Raw genomic sequence first — 16,531 nt, forward strand, 5'->3', positions numbered from 1 at the left:
TGCCTTAGCAACATGTGGCAACTATCTGCCCGAAGCAAGTTGCAAGCCAGCCCAGTTCAGGTTGCCACATGCCATGCTGGGTATTCCCAGCGCGCTAGCGCACCTGCTTGGGCAGCTCGCTATGGCTGCCGTCGACAGTTGACCCTGGTATGCCATCGCTAGAGTCGCAGCCCGCTCCGGCCAACCTCGCTCCTCCGCAACCGACACACGAACCCGACGTCACTTGATCCCACAATTCCAGCGACTTTTGCGACCGGCTCTCCACCGACCGCTTGGATGCTTGCGCCCGGTCGCTGCCCCAGCTACTTCCGCGGTGAAATAACAACGGTGAGCACTCTCAACCACTGCGAGGACAGCCCTAGCAACCGCACTGCGTAAGAAGTACAGCATCGATTTGCTGCATGTTGATTTTGGCGCAAATGGGGGGTGCAAGCAGTTTGTTTCTCTCAGACGCGAGCTAGCGCCCAAGCGCGCGATATGGGGGCGAGGAGCCACTATGTAGCTGTAACGATTGCATGAGTGGCGAATTTTACTTCGAGGGTCTAGGGTGCGAGCGGAGTGGGATTACCCCCCGAGGGGCACGCCATGCGCTCAGGCCCCATGCAACAGAAATTCGCCGGGCACCAACCCACGCACAGATAATTCATAGGACTACACCATAGCCATCAGAGACCGGCCGGGAACAAGCCCCGCAAGCGGGGCAGCATGGGCGCGACACCACCCTGCCGCGCCAACTCACCCCAAACACGCCCCAACCACTTGTGCGACACAAGGGCTACCATACAGTAGCGCGCGACACCTAATCGCGTGCGCCGGAGTGTGCGAGCAAACATTGTACGGAGGAGCTCGTTTGGGCCCTAGGACGCAGGGCCTGGGCTGGCATTTGGTGCATTCAATAGAGCATAGAAAACCGAGGCCACATATGTGCTCGGGTGCGCAAAGGTCGGCGGAATTGTGGGATCAAGTGAGAATAAGATGTTTCAAGCTCGGCCAGGCGAAGGCCCAGCAATAGCGGGCATGCGGAGTATGAAAAGCCTAGCAAACAAGTAAACACAGCAGCTCCAGGCCAGGTCGACATGGGGGTGGTGCGACGGCATGCCTGGCACACAGCCCTCCAGTCCCCGCTCCGTAACTTACACTCCAATAATCTAGCTTGCGAGTGCTGGGGCGCTAGGGGCCGACTGGGGCAATCCTAAGGTGCCGAGGTGGGGGCGGCAAACCAGTCGGGGTGTTTTGGCCCCTAAACGACCAGAGGTTTCAGCGGGCACCCTCCTGGCCGGATACAGTAAGGGGCGCCGCTGGCCCGCAGTGCAGCCCAGGTCCCTTGGCCACACCTACGCGCCCCCGCCTGACCACCGCGCCCACGCCCCGTCCAGCCCCAGCTCCCGCAGCGCCTTGGCCACGCCCGCCAGCACCGTGGGTCCCCTCGCCGCCGCGCCCGCGGCTGCCACCCCCGCCCCCTCCACGTCCTCTCTTCCCGTGTTGCGGGCCAGGTGCGCGAGGTGCTGGACAAGTCCAAGGCGCTGCAGGCGCGCTACGGTCGGCAGCTGGCGGAGCGGGTGGAGCTGGTCAAGAAGGGCAGCACCATGGGGGTGAGGAGCAAGGGGGGGGGGTCCACCATTGCGAATAAGGAACTAGAGACACGAGGGTGTCAGGACAGGAGGGAGGGAGGGAGGGAGGAAATGGCCACATGTGCGGTGCACAGGGTCGGTATTCACGACCGGGGCGCCCCAGCCATTCACAGCTGTGCGGTGCTGCATTAGGGCTCGCCCTGTCACCCACCACAGCACACCTGCCCTGCCTGCCCCCCCCCCCTGCCCCCCCTCCCCGCCCTGCTCCCCCCCAGGAGATCAGCCGCAAGCTGGCTCCGGGCCAGGAGGCTCCGGAGGCCGCCCGCCGCGAGCTCAAGAACGCTATCGACACCGTGTTCGGCGCGTACTGAGCGACCTGCTAGGGGGCCCGCATGGCGTGATGATGGAGATGGTGGTCTGCTGCGGATATGGTGAGATGAGGAGGTGGCCTTGAGAAGCAGACATGTAGGGACAGGCAGGCCCGCTGCATACACAGGTGGGAGCAGGAGGTGTGAGATATGGGCCAAGCCTCAACGACGTCGTGCTCTTGCCTTCTCCGATACGCATTTAAATAGTTCATCTGAATTTAATATGGTATGAATCCCAACGGTTTAGAGGAGGTACGGGGGGTGTTGCGTGTGCCTGTGTCGCTCGTCGTGTTTGTCAGCTAGCGTGTGTGTGGGGTGCCAGTGCATGCACGGCGGTATCCTGCAGCGCGACTGGGGCAACGCACCAGGAGCGGGAGGGGTTAGGAGTGCGTGTCCCAGCGCGGCGCAAGGGCTACTGCGCAGCTCTATGGCTTTCTGGCAAGTGTGGCCCGCGCTCAGGGGCGCCAGAGGGTCAGGAGCCCGCGAGTGTATGTCAGTGTAATCCCTTGCCCTTTCGACTCCCTCCGGCTTTCAAGCCGCCCTCGCCATACTTCAAATGTTTAATCAGCCCGGCGCCAAAAACTTAGGCACTCAGTCGCCCTGAGCTCGTATTGCGTCACGAGTCTCGCTCCTCACACAAGCAGAGCGACCCCTCCTCGGCGAGCACACACGCGCTCATCAGGTGGCGGTGGCGCACCGGCCTCACATGCTGCTGGAGCAGGTGCTGGCCACAGCCAAGAAAATGACGGGAGCCGGCGAGCCCGGCGCCGCAGGTGCGTGAGCGTGAGCCGCGGGCGCCCCAAGCGCAGGAGGGGACCGCGGGCCTCGAGGCAGCAGCAGTCGCAGCTGCACAGGGAACACAGCTCACACCAACGCTTGGAGCTGCTAGGCATTGTTTAGATCTGTCGCGGCTGCAGTGGGGGCGCGAATGCCGAGCAGCAGCGGCTGCAAACGCCTGTGCGGCTGCCCCTTTGCTTTGGTCGCTTCGGCGCCACCCGACGGCCCCATAAATTCGGCATCTGCCGACTCACACACATGTTTGCTCACAAGAGCCGATGAGCTAAATGCATCCATTCTGCCTTCCGCCACTCCCGACCGCCCTCCTCCAGGCGAGCCGGGCGGGTCGCACAAGCTCACAGACTTCCTGGCTACGCTGGTCACCTACCCCGCCCTCTACATCTTCGCCACAGCCGCCAGCAGCGGCAGCGGCAGCACAGCACCCGATGAGCCCGGCGGCGGCGTGGGGGGCGCCGCTGATGGCAAGGTGCGGCGGGTGCGGCACGACGCTTACTGCATTGCACCTCGCTCTCCTTTCGCCGCCTCTTCCCCGGGTTTGGGGGCAAAGGCCAGGGCCCGCGGGCAGTCGGCAGCAGGAGCCCAGGGGCCGGGGACGCTGACAACCCTGCCGCCTCCGCCACCTTCGCAGCATCTGCGGCTGGGGGCGCTCAGCCTCCTCAGCCTCCTCCTCAAACCCGCACCACCACCCCTCCCTCCTTCCCGCCCTTCCTCTCCCTGCACGCCCCCTGACAGTTCCTGGCCGGCGCCCGCGACGCCGTCACGGGGCTGGCCAAGCGCGTCACCGGCACCACCACTACCACCACACAGCCAGCGGGCGAGCACCACCAGCAGCACCACCAAGGGCACCAGGGGCAGCAGCAGCAGCAGCAAGGGCTGCAGGCACTGCTGCCCAAGTCGCCCATCGGCGGCGGCGGTGTCGGTGGCGGCGGCGGCCCGGTGATGGGTCTGGCTCCCGAGGTGCGCTACCGCCTGTCGGACTTCCCAGAGGGCCGGGCGCTGGTGGCGCTGGAGAGGTGCGCGCGGGCGGCGGCGGCGGGGGGCTGCGGGAGAAAGACTGTGGCGACCCAGCAGCGCGTGTGTAGGCGTGCGTATGCGTGTGCATCTGTGCGTGTGGTGTGCGCGTGCGCGGTCGCAGTGTCAATGGCTTGCCAAAGGACCGTGTTTGTGAGAGGGGACACGAGGCACCCCCGCCCCTCTGCCCGCCGCCCTCCCGCCTGCAGGTGGTGTCGCGAGCCGGTGCATCTGGGGCTGCTGTCGGAGCTGTGGGCGGCGGCGCGTGAGTACGGCCGCGGCTACGTGGCGTCGGGGGCAGCGGCGCCCTGGTGCGTGTGCGTGTGCGTGTGTGGTATGTGTGTGCAACCTTCGCTGCAACAAGGCTGACGCGTGCGTAAGCCCGCAACGGCCACACCACGACCCAGCGCATTGACCAGGCCACAGCGACCGCTGTCCTCGCAGCGCCCCTTGCATCCCTCCGCCCCCCCCCCACGGCCCCCCCCTTTGTACCAATCCTTGCAACCCCCCACCCCACCCCACTCTCCCACCTCTCCCCGCAACCCCCTCCCCGCACCACCCCCGCACCAGGCTGGCCGACAGCCTGGGACCCTGGCTGGAGTCCTTCCCCGACGCCGCGCCGCCGCTGTCGCTGGAGGCGGTGGTGGAACGCGCGGTGGCGGACGCGCAGGAAGGCTTCAGAGCCGAGGCAGCCAGCATCAGCGCGGGTGAGCGCACAGCGTGCGTGTGCGTGTGCGTATGTGCGTGCGTGTGTGCGTGCGTGTGTTTGTGATTGTATTAGAAAGCACCAGGGAAAGGTCGCTCTTGAACGGTATGTGCATGTACACGTACGTGTGTGAGGTTTGTTCTTGCCTTGTGCTAGCTCGTAATGTCGGGCGGGCTGCTGTCGCCGCCGTGCGTTACAGGCGCCGGCCCCAGTATGGAGGCGGGCGGCCCGGCGGCAGCGGGCTGGGAGGGCGGGCTGCCGCTGCGGCGCCTGGCGGCGGCCGCCGGCCCCAACCTGACCCACATCAGCCGCCAGCTGCAGCAGCGCTACCGCCTCAGCCGCGGCCGCACATGGTTGGAGTTCACGCAGGTGTAGCGAGCGAGCTAGCGTGGGAGCGCGTTACCCGTTGCTGGTTCTAGCTGGGTCGATATGTCTGCGGTTTGACCTGCCATTGTCAGGTTGTGCTCGTCGCAACACCGCGCCACCATCAAACCTGAGCCCTCACACTACCTCGCTGCGGGCCCTGCATGTAGCCTGCCGCTCTGAACTCACGCCCCATAACCCTCCCTCCCCTTCTCCCCTTCTCCACCCCCCCCCAGATCTTCCTGGGCGCCTTCCGCACCTGGCTGCGCCTGGTGGCGTACGGCCTGTCGCTGGCGGCTGTGGCGCTGCGGCTGCTGGGCACCGGCGCCAGTGTGCTGAGCGGCGCGGTGGCCTTCACGGTGGTGTTCTCCATCGCGCTGTCGGTGCTGTCGGCGGCGCTGCAGCTGGGCGGCGGCGCGGCGGACGGCATCTCGGCGCTGCTCAGGTGGGTGCGTACGTGGGGGGATAGGAGGGGGGAGGAGGGTGGGATGGGGCAGGGGGCGGGGGGCAGGGGGCGGGGGGCAGGGGGCAGGGGGCAGGGGGCAGGGGGCAGGGGGCAGGGGGCAGGGGGCAGGGGGCAGGGGGCAGGGGGCAGGGGGCAGGGGGCAGGGGGCAGGGGGCAGGGGGCAGGGGGCAGGGGGCAGGGGGCAGGGGGGCAGCGGGCAGGGGGCAGGGCTCGGGGAGATGGGGAGGGGGGAGGGCTGTACAGCTTCAAAAGAGGCAGGCGCCCCACAGTGTCCAGCAGGTGGATGCTCCAGACACGCAATCGCCCATCGCCCATCGCCCATCGCCCATCGCATCTGCCCCGACCCCTCTCCCTCCCTCACGCAAAAACACACATTGTTTGCGTATACTTTTTCTTGTGCTCATCCATACACACACACACATCTTCATCATCGCCAGGCGACTGGCCTCCATGACCGAGAGTGTGGCGCACCGCAGCAACACGGGATACGTGCGCCAGACGGTGGAGGGAGACCTGGTGGGTGGTGGGTGGGTGTGGGCAATGGCGGCGGTATGCGGCCGCGACCGCTACACATGGCGTGCTGCTGTGTGTGCTGTTGGTGAGCTGAAGTGTTATCTCGCGCCTCAGTCCGTACAAACGCACACGAAAGACAGACACACGCACGCACGGCGTTTGGGCGGGCCGATTTTGCTGCCTCGTTGTTAAACACACACACACACACACACACACACACACACACACACACGCGCGCGCATACACACACACATACACACACACGCCCGCCCGCCTGCACAGGTGGGCCCCCGCAGTCTGGACCCGGCCAGCTTTGAGGAGCTGGAGGACCTGTTCGTGTGCCAACTGGCGCCGCGGCTGAGACTGCGGTGAGGGAGGGAGACGGGCTGGCGTTGGGTGCAGGCAGGTCCACGTGACTCCAGACCCGCCCCCTCACTTCGGTCACTTACAACAATCCTCCTGCACAACTTGGCTTTGGCTGACTGTTTCCCCTGAGCCGCCCTGAGCCTCCTTGACGCCCGCCCCCCTTCAACCGCCCAGCTCGCGGCCCGACGCCGCCCGCCTGGCCGGTGACCCGCTGCTGCTGCGCTGCTACGACCTGCGGCTGGTGGACGGGGCGGGGCAGGTGCGGGGGCGGGGCGGTTGGGGGGGGGGCAGGTGTGTGTGTATGTGCATGTGTGTGTGTAGATACCAGCCCAAGCTGACACCATACTGAACCCAATGGGGGCCGGGCGGGTGTTTGGGTGTGTTAGTGGGTGCGGTGCGTGTCTCAGCAAGGCGCGGTGCTGTGGCTGCGTCAGTGGCTGCGTCAGGAAGCTGGGGGATGTGCGTGAGGGTGCAGCTGTGGCTGGATGGCGGATGCGCACGCGTCGCAGACCCGCCCTGCCGTTGTGCATGTACGTGTGTGTGTGTGCCTCACCAGGTGATGGTGGAGGAGGCGGAGGCGGTGGTGCCGCGGTTTGAGCCCACTGGCTTCTTCGGACTGGCGCCGCAGGCGGTGCGCAAGGTGGGTGGGTGCGCGCGAGAGAGGAGGAGGAGGGCCTCGCTCACGGGGGCCATGTTTGATGTATGCGGCTGAGAGTGTGTGTGATGCAAGCGACCCTTGCACTTTGCCTGCACTGTTACCCTCCTGACACAACTCATTTGGCCTCCTGTGTGGCTATCCCGGCCGCCCGCCATCACCATACCGAATACATCCTCACCACCTGCCTGCTACGTACGCGGCGCGTCGGCGCCGCCGCCCGGGCCCCACTCCCTATGCGCGCACAGGCGGGTGCGGTGCTGCTGCTGCGGCTGCTGGCCTGGAAGCGCGTGGGGCTGTGCTGCGCCTCCGCTGAGAGCCTCAAGTACGTGTTTGTGATGGGCGAGCGCGGCGCCGGCCGGGCCACCGCCTTCGCGCGACTGGCGCAGCTGCCGCTCGACTACAAGGTGCGTGCGTGTCAGTGTGTGTGTGTGTGTGTGTGTGTGTGTGTGTGTGTGTGTGTGTGTGTGTGTGCTGTTTAATGTTTGCGCGTGTGTATTTGTTTTTGTGTGTCAGCCTGTGTGTGCGCTTCTGTGTCTGTGTGTTGGTAAAGCAACAAGGGTAAGGTTGACAGGAAAAGTAGATGAGGGAGAGTGTTTGGTCATGTCAGGACCAAGCGAAACGATGGGAAGGTGTGCATGCATGTGTACAACATGCTAGCTGGCGCCCCTTGCCCTTACAGCCGTGCCCCTATTTCCACATTTACGCTCCCCATCTCCCGTTCTCCCCTTTCCTCCTGTCCCCCATTTCCCCATGCTAGACTCCCCCTCCAAACCCCAACCACCCATCACACCACACCACTACTCCCGCACGCCCCCACCCACCCCCCCCCCCGCCCCGCAGGTGCCTCCCTCCGTGCCCGCCGAGATCCGGCCCATCCAGCGCCTGCCCGGCGCCTTCGCGGTGCTGCCCGCCGGCCTGGACGCCGACCCCGCCGCCTGCCCCGCAGTGCTGGCGCGGGCGCAGCACTTCGCGGACCTGTCGCACGGTGCGTGTTGATGTTTGCGCTTGTGCATGTGCGTGTGTGTGGATAGGTGCGCAGCTTTGTTCCATTACTGGGTATGTGCGGGGGGGTTGTAGATACCAGCCCATACTAAACCAAACCCAATGCAATAGAGCGAGGAGGAGAGCGTGGGCGATGCTTGACAACGGGGGTATTTGAAGCCCCCCTGCTTCCCCCAGCTTCTCAATCTGTGCCTGCTGCCCCCGCCCGCCCGCCCGCCCGCCCCGCATGCAGGCGTGTTCTCGGTGCTGGTGTACCTGGTGGGCGTGGACAGCGCGCCCTCGCCCGAGGCGCTTGGGCCGGCGGTGTGGCAGGCGCTGGCGGCGCGGCGGCCGCTGCTGCTGCTGGTGAACAAGGGCATCAAGCTCACGGAGGCGCTGAGGGTGAGAGTGGGGTGAGCGAGGTAGCAGGGGGCGGGCGGGGCGGCGGGCGTGGACAGGGTGGGTGATGAGCGGGCGGGCATGCTGGTTGCGCTGTAGTGTCTGACAGCCTCTGGGTGTAGAGCGGGCCAGGACGCTGGCCACCGGTACCCTGATGGTGCATCTGCCTTGCTGTCCACAACCTTATGTTCTTAATGTGCCGGTGTCCTGTAGCGGTGCACAACATGTTGAATGGTGATTACGACTATCGCTAGCCGGAAGTAGGGGCGGCTGACAGTCAGACTGTTTCGCACATTACATAGTACCACACTACTTAACTATAACGGGTAGCTCTCTGGCTTATACCCTCGCATGGGTTCCGGGTTAAGTCCTTGCATGGTGTATCGCACACACACTCTCGGAACTCCCCTACGTTCTCCCTTATGGATAGTTCTGACCGATATCTCAACACTCCCCCGCGGGCAGAACTCCATACTCAAATTACGTATCGCAATAGACTCATACCTCAAATCACGTGCTACAAACAATCCCTGCATACCTCTGTACGCTTGCCGCTTGTAGTCACTGTGCTACTGCAATCGTCCCATGTTCTCGTGTCCTCAAGATCACGTCTTTCTCTTTCTCACTGCATCGTCCATAATCAGCACAAATCAATACGGTCTTCTACCGCAATCAATTTCATCCGGAAATCCATACTCAATCATATCTGCACGGCTCCCCCGTGTCCGAATGCTCCCGCATTCACTGTACTTACGGCTTCACTTCACCGTACCTGCGGTTTCACACACCGCATCATGCCGCACTACCGGCATCATAGCTTCAAGTGCTAGAGAGCCATACACATAAGATGATCTTTTAACATCATATGATAAGAGCATAACAGCAACTCTCTACCGCTGGCTTCACTTGCCATGTTCGTTCATCTGACTTCACTTGCCAGTCGTGGATCCTTGCCAGTCCGTGACTTCACTCGCCACATGTGACTTCACTCGCCACATAGCAAACCACTCTCAGTGCACTTCACTCGTGCAAACAGTAGCAAAGCTTCACTCGCATTTGCTCACACAATCTCAGGTGCTTCACTCACACCCCGTGCTTCACTTGCACGTCTCATACTGGTGCTTCACTCACACCGCGTGTCATACTCGCACGCATATCGTACTCACGATGCCTTCCTTGCACCGACATACTCACGATGCTTTACTCGCACCGACAGCCCAACGTGGCCGTTCACATCACATCGGAGCTAGCATCATAGTCTATGCTCCACATCATATCTTCTGCTCCTACGAACGCTACTAGGCGCGGACCCCCCGGCCGCGCCCCCGGCCGTTTCCCTGGTCCAGGTTCACCGCCCACATGCGCCGGTCACCGCCGTCCCGGCCTACGTGTGCACCGCGCGCCTGGTTGCCACCGCCGCCCTCAGCGGCCTGCTCCGGGCACTCCCACTGGAAATGTCCCCAGCCCTGGCACCTCCGGCACTGGATGTTCTCCTTGTTGCGCACAACGCCACCCTCCTAGCTCGGACCTCCACCAACTCTCCGTAGTGGAATGGTCACGCATGCTGAGGATAAGGCTTGCTTCCTCGCCATCCCGCGAGTACGCATTCGACTGCTTCCTTCCTCGCCATCCCGCGAGTACGAGTCCTTAGCAGCTTATCACCGGTCGTTCTCCAAAGTGAGCGACCGATAAACTCCAGACGCGATGCTGTCCGCAAATTCCGGCCTCCTCGGCCGGTCGCGCTGACTTTGCCTACATTATCCCGAGCCTAGTTGAGCAGCTCAAGGGATCTTGCGAGCATTTGCTGCGCCGCCTACTGGGCAGCCGCTTTCCTCGCTCATTGCGCTCAATGGCCTACAGCCTATCGGTTATCTTGTCTTTACTCGACAAAGCGCAACCCGCCGCAACTACGCGGGGCTCATAACCTGTTGAATGGTGATTACGACTATCGCTAGCCGGAAGTAGGGGCGGCTGACAGTCAGACTGTTTCGCACATTACATAGTACCACACTACTTAACTATAACGGGTAGCTCTCTGGCTTATACCCTCGCATGGGTTCCGGGTTAAGTCCTTGCATGGTGTATCGCACACACACTCTCGGAACTCCCCTACGTTCTCCCTTATGGATAGTTCTGACCGATATCTCAACACAACACCCCTCCCCTTCCCGACCCGCCCCTCGCAGTCCGAGCCGCGCGCGGTGGAGTCTCGGCAGGCGGGCTGGACTGCCGCGCTGCAGGAGGGCGCGGCGCGGCGCGGTCTGGAGGCCGACCTGGCGGCGGTGCTGGTCAGCGAGCTGCGGGACACAGGCCACACGCCGGCGGGGGTGGCGGGGCCGCAGCAGGTGCGCGACTGGCTGGCGGCGGCGCTGGAGGGCGCCACGACGCGCTAGAGCGGGGGGGGGGGGCAGGGAGGCAGATTGGGGAGGGGTTAGTTGGCACGGGGTTTGGGCAGGGGGCGTGTAAGTGTGTTGCAGGTATTGTCAGAAAGGATCCGGGTGTGTACGGTGCGCAAGGATGGTGGGAGATGGTGGTGGCGGCGGTGGGTGATGACGGGGGATGTGCAGGATGGAGCAACTGGCACATGCTGTGCTTGAGAGGTGTTGATAGTTGGCAGTTGAGGAACTAGCGCCGAGTCGGCTCGTGTGTGCCAGGGGTCACGGCAGCGTGTAAGGAAAGAGACTCTTACGAGTTCCATTGATACATTGTTGCGACCAGATCCGCCAGTGTTGCCATGCATGAGTCATCATACAATATCCACCAGTTCTGCACACCGGGGCCCTTCCAACTCCTCACCCAGCCAGGCGCCATCTGCCTGCCGCGGCGAGCTCCCACGCAATCCTGAGGCCAGCTCGCACACAAAGCTTTGCCAGTCACCAATCTCCAAGCACACCGTACAACCCTTGCGAAGGGCCCAGCCGCCAGCCGTGTGCCAGGAAGGGGTCTTCCCCAACCCAGCCCGCACTTCATGCCTTACACGCCAGCCACAACCGCCTCCTTCATCCTGCCAGCAGCGTAACGAGCTCGCGCCTCCTCTCGCCGCCTGGCCATCTTACCCTTAGCCCTCATGGGATGGTGTGAACAACTAAAGCAGTCAACAATTCTTCTCACATGGGTCACAACCGCCTTTCCTCGTGTCCGCAGCGTGACTTGCGTGCTCTGCTCACGCGCCGTGTGCCGTTTGACCTGTTCCTTTTCCTTCGCCTACAGCACACCCCAACGTGCCCTCTCCCCAGCAACGTCGCCCCCCGCAAGCCCTCTTATCCGAGATCTACTCATCAGTACTGCCCCTCTTGCCCCTCTCCAACCCCCGCCACAGTCTGCCCCACAGCCCTAGTTGGCGCCCAACCGGTTGCCGCGTCCGCCGAAGGCGCGGAATGCGTCCAGCCCCGGCGCGGCGTGCGTGTTGACGCGCCGCCCCACGCCTGCGTCCGCCAGCAGGTTCTTGAGGAAGCGGGGCGTGGCGAGCAGGCGCGGGCCGCCGATGGCGGGGTAGAGCACCGTGAGGTAGTAGTGCATGTGCCCCACCACGATGCCCAGCAGGGAGGGGTACGGGATGGCCCCGGCCATGAGGAACTCGATGCCCACGAACACGAAGGGCACGTGGAAGGCCAGCACCTTGAACAGCCCGTAGATGGACACCTGCTGTTGCGGGAACTGCCGGCTCCACACCTGGGGGTGGGACAGTGAGAAGTGAAGGTGGCAGGTGGGGTGTGTGTGTGTGTGTGTGTGTGCAAAGATTGGTACAGAGAAGTGTAGCGAAGAAGACAGCAGGCGTCGGAGTGCGCGGGGGTGGGGTTTAGTGGGCTGGAACGGGAAGGATGAGGCGGAGGAGAAGCAGGCCAGCAGGACGTCTGTAGCGGCTGGATTGGCCCGTCTTCACGTCTCAGAACTCCTGCCCCACCACCCCCTCTCCCGCGTCAGAGCTCCCTCCCCTCGCTGCCATCAGCCCTGTCCTCTGGCCGTCCTCCCTGCAGCCCTCCCTCCCTCTGATGCTGCAGCTTGCCTGTACCTTCTCCTCTCCCTCTCTCCCTCCTCCCCCTCCCCCACTCACATACAGCAGCATGAAGATGAGGGAGTCGGCCATGAAGAACATGGGAATGCCCAGGCCGAACAGCAGCACCAGGCTCAGGCCCAGCATGCAGCCGGCGCCAAACAGCATCATGAACAGGAAGTCGGCCGGCTCGAAGGCGAACGTCTCGCGCTCCAGCGTGGTGCCGTACGACAGCAGCCACAGGATCTGTGCGTACGGCGCAGGAGTGCGTGTACGGCAGGTGTGTATGTGTATGTGTGTGGGGGTGTGGTAGTGTGAGTGCGTGTGTACGGTGTGTGGGCGTACGGTATGTGAGCGGAAGCGGGTAGGGGAGCGGGTGCAAGGGTTGCAGCTGGGCAGGCGCACGGCTGCGTGTGCAGCTGTAGGGGTGGATTCTTTGCGGCGCGCTGAGGGCGTGTGTGTGTGTCCACAGCCCTCAGGCGCTGTGCCGGACCGTCTGCTGTCCGCCGCCAGCTCTGTGTCCAGCCTGCGAACCGCCGCAATTCGGGCCCACCTCCCACCCGCCCTGTCCCACGCCTGCCGCCTCGCCGCCCGCCGCGCAGTGCCGGCTGCCGGCCCCGCCCCGTTCTTGCTGACCCGCAGCCCGCGCCGCTGCCCTGAGTCGGGGCTCGCTCCCAGCCCTGCCCCCGCCCGTGCCGCGCCCCTGCCCTGCCCCGCGCGCGCCCCTGCCGCCCCACGGCGCCCCCCACCTTGATGACCCAGTTGAATGAGAACTTGCCCATGAAGAAGAAGTTGGTCACCAGGCGCCAAACCTGCAGCAGGCAGCAGGGGTGGTGAGGTGGAAGCAGTGGTTCAGGGGGGCGCCGGACAGCAGGCGAAAGGGGGTCTTGTGCCATGGCGCGTGCCGACGCACACGCTCGCGGCAGCCTAACCCGCCACGCCCCTGAGTCCCCCCAGCTCCACAAGACAACGGGCACGATTACAGCTCAACGCTGCTCGCACCTCGAAGTGCGTCGCCACTCGCGGCCATAATAGCGCAATCCACATAACATTGACGAAGCCCAAGCGCCACAGCAGGGTGACGATGAACAGCGATGCCGCATAGGTTCGGGTGATGGGCGGCAGGCTCTCAAACCAAGCCCCTACACCCGTTCCCGCAGCGTTCACATTTTGGATGCGCGGCGGCATCGCGCCTGCTTACGCTCTCTGAAGTGGGGATGAAGTGTCCCTTAACCGGAGTGGCGTGTTTCGCGGAGCACAGGGGCTCAATTGATTGGTGTATGTGATGGTATGTCGATGCAAGTTAGCTGGGTGCCTCCAGTGACCGAGTTTGGCAGAGCGATCGTGGACCAACTTCTTTTGCCTATGTATTCCAAGCTTTTTCCAGACGGTATGTGTGCAGTGTGTATGAGTAGAGTAGATTTCGTTGCAGCCTCAACAAAAGCATACGGGAACAAACATGAAGGCCTCATTCCAGAACTTGCCACCATTTGCCCGTTCACAACGCTCGAGTCCATATAAGTACACCACAACAATGGTGCCATCAACTGCGCGCATGCTTAGCTCTAGCCCTACGAATCCGTGCAGCCGCACGCCATGCAGCGTGCGGCCCTTGAACCCCGTTCGCAACCCGATGGCCTGCGCCGCGGGCCGGCGTCTAGAACGCTTGAGAGAGGATGAAGATGAATGGAGGCAGCGCAAGGGGCTGCGGGGGAGCCCGACGACAACTAAAGGCGGGCGACGAAGGGACCGTGGCGAAGGCGGAGCTGACGCCGAACACGGGGACAGTCGGAGCGCCCGGGGGCGACCAACGGCTGCGGCCATATCTGCTGTGGAGCTCTCAGACCGGGAGCTCCAGGAGCCCTCAAGCAGCGGTCTCGGGCGGGGCAGCGGGGACGGGCAGGAGTCGTTGAGAGAGGAAGAAGAGGAGGCACGGGAGGAGGAGGGGGAGGACGAGGACGACGAGGCCGGCCCTCGCAGTGCGGAGGACGGTTTCTTCGACGGCAAGTCGTACCGCCTGGTGTCCACTGAGAGCGGCGAGAACACCATCCTCATCAACGGTGAGAGGACGGGTGTGGATGCGTGGGCTGTTAGCGGCTGTGTGGAACGGGAACGGTTTACACAACACGCGGCGGCGATGGAGCTGTGGCGGGTGGCCTCAGTCGGACGGGGGTTCATGTGGCCCTGCGGCACCTGTGCAAGCGGTCAGTGGTCCAGTGGTAGCATACTACCCGTGACGGCAGGCCCGGGGTCGGCCATGCCACAGCCTTACACCCTTCCCCGCCACTCGCGGCCCTGCCCTCGCGCTGCCGCAGGCGTCAAAATGCACATCTCCATGAGCAAGCGGCCGTCGCAGGACGCGGAGGACAAGTGCAAGCTCATCAAAGTGCGGAAGGGCTCGACGGTGCTGGACATATGCTGCGGTGAGGGGTGTGGCCGGCCGGCCGGCTGCAGGGGCTTGCCGCGCGTGCAGTGGGTGCAGCTGGTTGGCAGGGGGCGTGTCAGGCCGCCAACAGAGCCTTTGCTGCCGCAGTGAGTACCGGAGCGTATTCATCCCTGCTACTTCTATCTCCGAGCTGTCATTCCCCGCACTTACCTGGGCCACTCCTCTTCCTTTCCCCCACTGCCTTCTCCTCCGCCTCCGCCTCCACCACTTAGGCCTGGGCTACAGCGCCTCCGCCGCGGCCCGCCTGGGCGCCAAGCGGGTTGTGAGCCTGGAGGTGGACGCCAACGTGCTGGAGGTGGCGCGGCAGAACCCCGCCAGTGCGGCGCTGTTCGACCCGGAGGGGCCCATACAAATCGTGATGGGGCCGGCGCAGGTGCGTGCGTGCGTGCGTGCGTGCGTGCGTGCGTGCGTGCGTGCGTGCGTGCGTGCGTGTGTGTGTGTGTGGGGGGGGGCGGTGGTGGTGGTGGTGGTGGTGATGGCGGGAGATGTCCACGCCATTCCCAGTAGGACACCCAAGACATGAGGACGCAGGACAGGACAAGCCTGGGGAGGCAAGGTGTGGTGAGGCGAGGTGGGTTAAGGGGCTCCCTCCCCATTGAGCGCGGTAGGCTTTTGGTTCGGCGAGTCCTCTCCCGATCTCCCGTACACGATGCACCCGCTCACCTTCACTCTGCTCCTCCCCACGCGCCCTGCGTCTCCACCCCCTAGGAGTCCATACTGGCGTTTGACGACGAGTCGTTCTCGGGCGTCATGCACGACCCGCCCCGGTTCAGCTTTGCGGGGGAGCTGTACTCGCAGGTGACCAGGCTGGGGGGGGGGGAGTGTGTGGTGCAGGGCGCGGTGCAGGGGGCAGCGGTTGCCAGGGTCAGGTCACGGGGCGACCGCGCTGTTGCCTTTTACCCTTACCCGAACCCACGTGCACCACATGCCCGAATCTGCAACCCTGAAATGGCATAAACACACACAAGCAGACGCCCACCTGCGCCCTCATCTCCCTCATGCTCGCTTCCCTCTCCCCCAACACAGGCTTTCTACAACGAGGTATTCCGGGTGCTCAAGTGCGGCGGCCGCTTCTTCCACTACACAGGTGGGCGGGCGGGTGGAGCGGTTGGGCCGCAACTTGAGGCGGACCGTAGCTAAACGGTGTTAGTTGGTACGAACGCCTCCTCCCCGTACTCGAATGCACCTTTTAAACATGGCGAGGCGCTGCGCAGGGAACCCCGGCGGGCGCAGCAGCATCCCCAACGGCGTGAAGCGGCGGATGATGCTCAGCGGCTTCGTCAACGTCAAGTGGATCGACACATGCCAGGGCATGCTGGGAATCAAGCCCTGATGGGGGTTGTGATGGGAGCGCTGGCACGGGGGAAGTTACCTTGATTCATCTACCCTAATTCATTCACTCGATGGACGATGGCACGACGGCAAGAAAATGAGGCAGTGAACAAGGGCGTGGTGCCGTGGGCTTTGCGCTAATGGTCACGTGTGGCCGTCAGGCCGTGTTTGTGTGTGGTGTGGAGTAACACCGTCTTGCGGGATGCGGCACCACAGCTTCAGGCCGTGCCGCCGCATGGGTGACCGAGTCTCAAATCACATTCTCAAGGAGAGCCTTGGGCACGGTTCCTCGTATCAGCGGCGAGCCCTTGAGCCTTGCTCCTCTTGTAGGTGTTTGCCGCAGACCGCAGACGCTGGTTGTTGGCATCCAGGTTTGCGCGCGTGACCCGACCCGTTGCACTGGGGTATATTGTGGACGAGAGACTGTGAGTGTGAGGGAGGGGGAAAAGCGGGACGGGGGGGGGGGGGGGGACGGGGCGGGGCGGGGCGGGACGGGGGGCGGGGCGGGGGGCGGGGGCGGAGGGAAATCGTGGCAGGGAACGAGGACGCGAATGGTGTA

The 16,531-nt window shown here is 64.0% G+C and overlaps 4 protein-coding genes across 5 annotated transcripts; 3 read left to right on the forward strand and 1 right to left on the reverse strand.

Moving 5' to 3' along the window:
- Positions 1-2,453, forward strand: CHLRE_12g523340v5 (uncharacterized protein). 2 transcript variants are annotated; one of them, XM_043068412.1, is made up of 3 exons: positions 1-327; positions 1,494-1,592; positions 1,847-2,453. In XM_043068412.1, the coding sequence occupies exons 1-3, from the start codon at positions 277-279 to the stop codon at positions 1,940-1,942; spliced, it is 246 nt and encodes an 81-aa protein (XP_042918507.1). In that variant the 5' UTR covers positions 1-276; the 3' UTR covers positions 1,943-2,453. The 2 variants fall into 2 exon arrangements, with proteins under 2 accessions (XP_042918507.1, XP_042918508.1); XM_043068413.1 differs by having other exon boundaries at positions 83-483; positions 1,377-1,592.
- A 49-nt stretch (positions 2,454-2,502) lies between these two features.
- CHLRE_12g523400v5 (uncharacterized protein) lies at positions 2,503-8,454 on the forward strand. Its single transcript, XM_043068414.1, has 15 exons — positions 2,503-2,712; positions 3,049-3,203; positions 3,470-3,750; positions 3,958-4,059; positions 4,319-4,455; positions 4,654-4,823; positions 5,054-5,262; positions 5,721-5,799; positions 6,079-6,164; positions 6,337-6,421; positions 6,719-6,802; positions 7,066-7,224; positions 7,661-7,805; positions 8,055-8,203; positions 8,414-8,454. Exons 1-15 carry the CDS (start codon positions 2,646-2,648, stop codon positions 8,429-8,431), a joined length of 1,926 nt encoding a protein of 641 aa, XP_042918509.1. The 5' UTR covers positions 2,503-2,645; the 3' UTR covers positions 8,432-8,454.
- A 2,418-nt stretch (positions 8,455-10,872) lies between these two features.
- CHLRE_12g523500v5 (uncharacterized protein) lies at positions 10,873-13,611 on the reverse strand. Its single transcript, XM_001696854.2, has 4 exons — positions 13,197-13,611; positions 12,944-13,006; positions 12,255-12,440; positions 10,873-11,872 (listed from the first exon to the last, which is right to left on the reverse strand). Exons 1-4 carry the CDS (start codon positions 13,380-13,382, stop codon positions 11,534-11,536), a joined length of 774 nt encoding a protein of 257 aa, XP_001696906.1. The 5' UTR covers positions 13,383-13,611; the 3' UTR covers positions 10,873-11,533.
- Positions 13,612-13,712: 101 nt separating this feature from the next.
- On the forward strand, positions 13,713-16,394 carry CHLRE_12g523550v5 (uncharacterized protein). Its single transcript, XM_001696973.2, has 6 exons — positions 13,713-14,254; positions 14,510-14,617; positions 14,853-15,013; positions 15,349-15,438; positions 15,667-15,727; positions 15,855-16,394. The coding sequence occupies exons 1-6, from the start codon at positions 13,828-13,830 to the stop codon at positions 15,971-15,973; spliced, it is 966 nt and encodes a 321-aa protein (XP_001697025.2). The 5' UTR covers positions 13,713-13,827; the 3' UTR covers positions 15,974-16,394.
- Positions 16,395-16,531: the final 137 nt, after the last annotated feature.

The sequence above is a fragment of the Chlamydomonas reinhardtii genome, chromosome 12, assembly GCF_000002595.2.
Source record: "Chlamydomonas reinhardtii strain CC-503 cw92 mt+ chromosome 12, whole genome shotgun sequence".
Taxonomy (NCBI): Eukaryota; Viridiplantae; Chlorophyta; class Chlorophyceae; order Chlamydomonadales; family Chlamydomonadaceae; genus Chlamydomonas; species Chlamydomonas reinhardtii.

Bases quoted from the DNA above. Each gene is read 5' to 3' on its own strand.
- CHLRE_12g523340v5 (XM_043068413.1), top strand. The intron at 1,593-1,846 runs GTGAGGAGCAAG...GCTCCCCCCCAG, and splicing joins AGAAGGGCAGCACCATGGGG to GAGATCAGCCGCAAGCTGGC.
- CHLRE_12g523400v5 (XM_043068414.1), top strand. From the start codon at position 2,646: ATGCTGCTGGAGCAGGTGCTGGCCACAGCCAAGAAAATGACGGGAGCC. The intron at 3,751-3,957 runs GTGCGCGCGGGC...TCCCGCCTGCAG, and splicing joins GCGCTGGTGGCGCTGGAGAG to GTGGTGTCGCGAGCCGGTGC. The intron at 7,806-8,054 runs GTGCGTGTTGAT...CCCCGCATGCAG, and splicing joins CTTCGCGGACCTGTCGCACG to GCGTGTTCTCGGTGCTGGTG.
- CHLRE_12g523500v5 (XM_001696854.2), bottom strand. From the start codon at position 13,382: ATGCCGCCGCGCATCCAAAATGTGAACGCTGCGGGAACGGGTGTAGGG. The intron at 13,007-13,196 runs GTGCGAGCAGCG...TGCCTGCTGCAG, and splicing joins GAGTGGCGACGCACTTCGAG to GTTTGGCGCCTGGTGACCAA. The intron at 12,441-12,943 runs GTGGGGGGCGCC...CCGTACGCACAG, and splicing joins CATTCAACTGGGTCATCAAG to ATCCTGTGGCTGCTGTCGTA.
- CHLRE_12g523550v5 (XM_001696973.2), top strand. From the start codon at position 13,828: ATGGCCTGCGCCGCGGGCCGGCGTCTAGAACGCTTGAGAGAGGATGAA. The intron at 14,618-14,852 runs GTGAGGGGTGTG...TCCACCACTTAG, and splicing joins GGTGCTGGACATATGCTGCG to GCCTGGGCTACAGCGCCTCC. The intron at 15,728-15,854 runs GTGGGCGGGCGG...GGCGCTGCGCAG, and splicing joins CCGCTTCTTCCACTACACAG to GGAACCCCGGCGGGCGCAGC.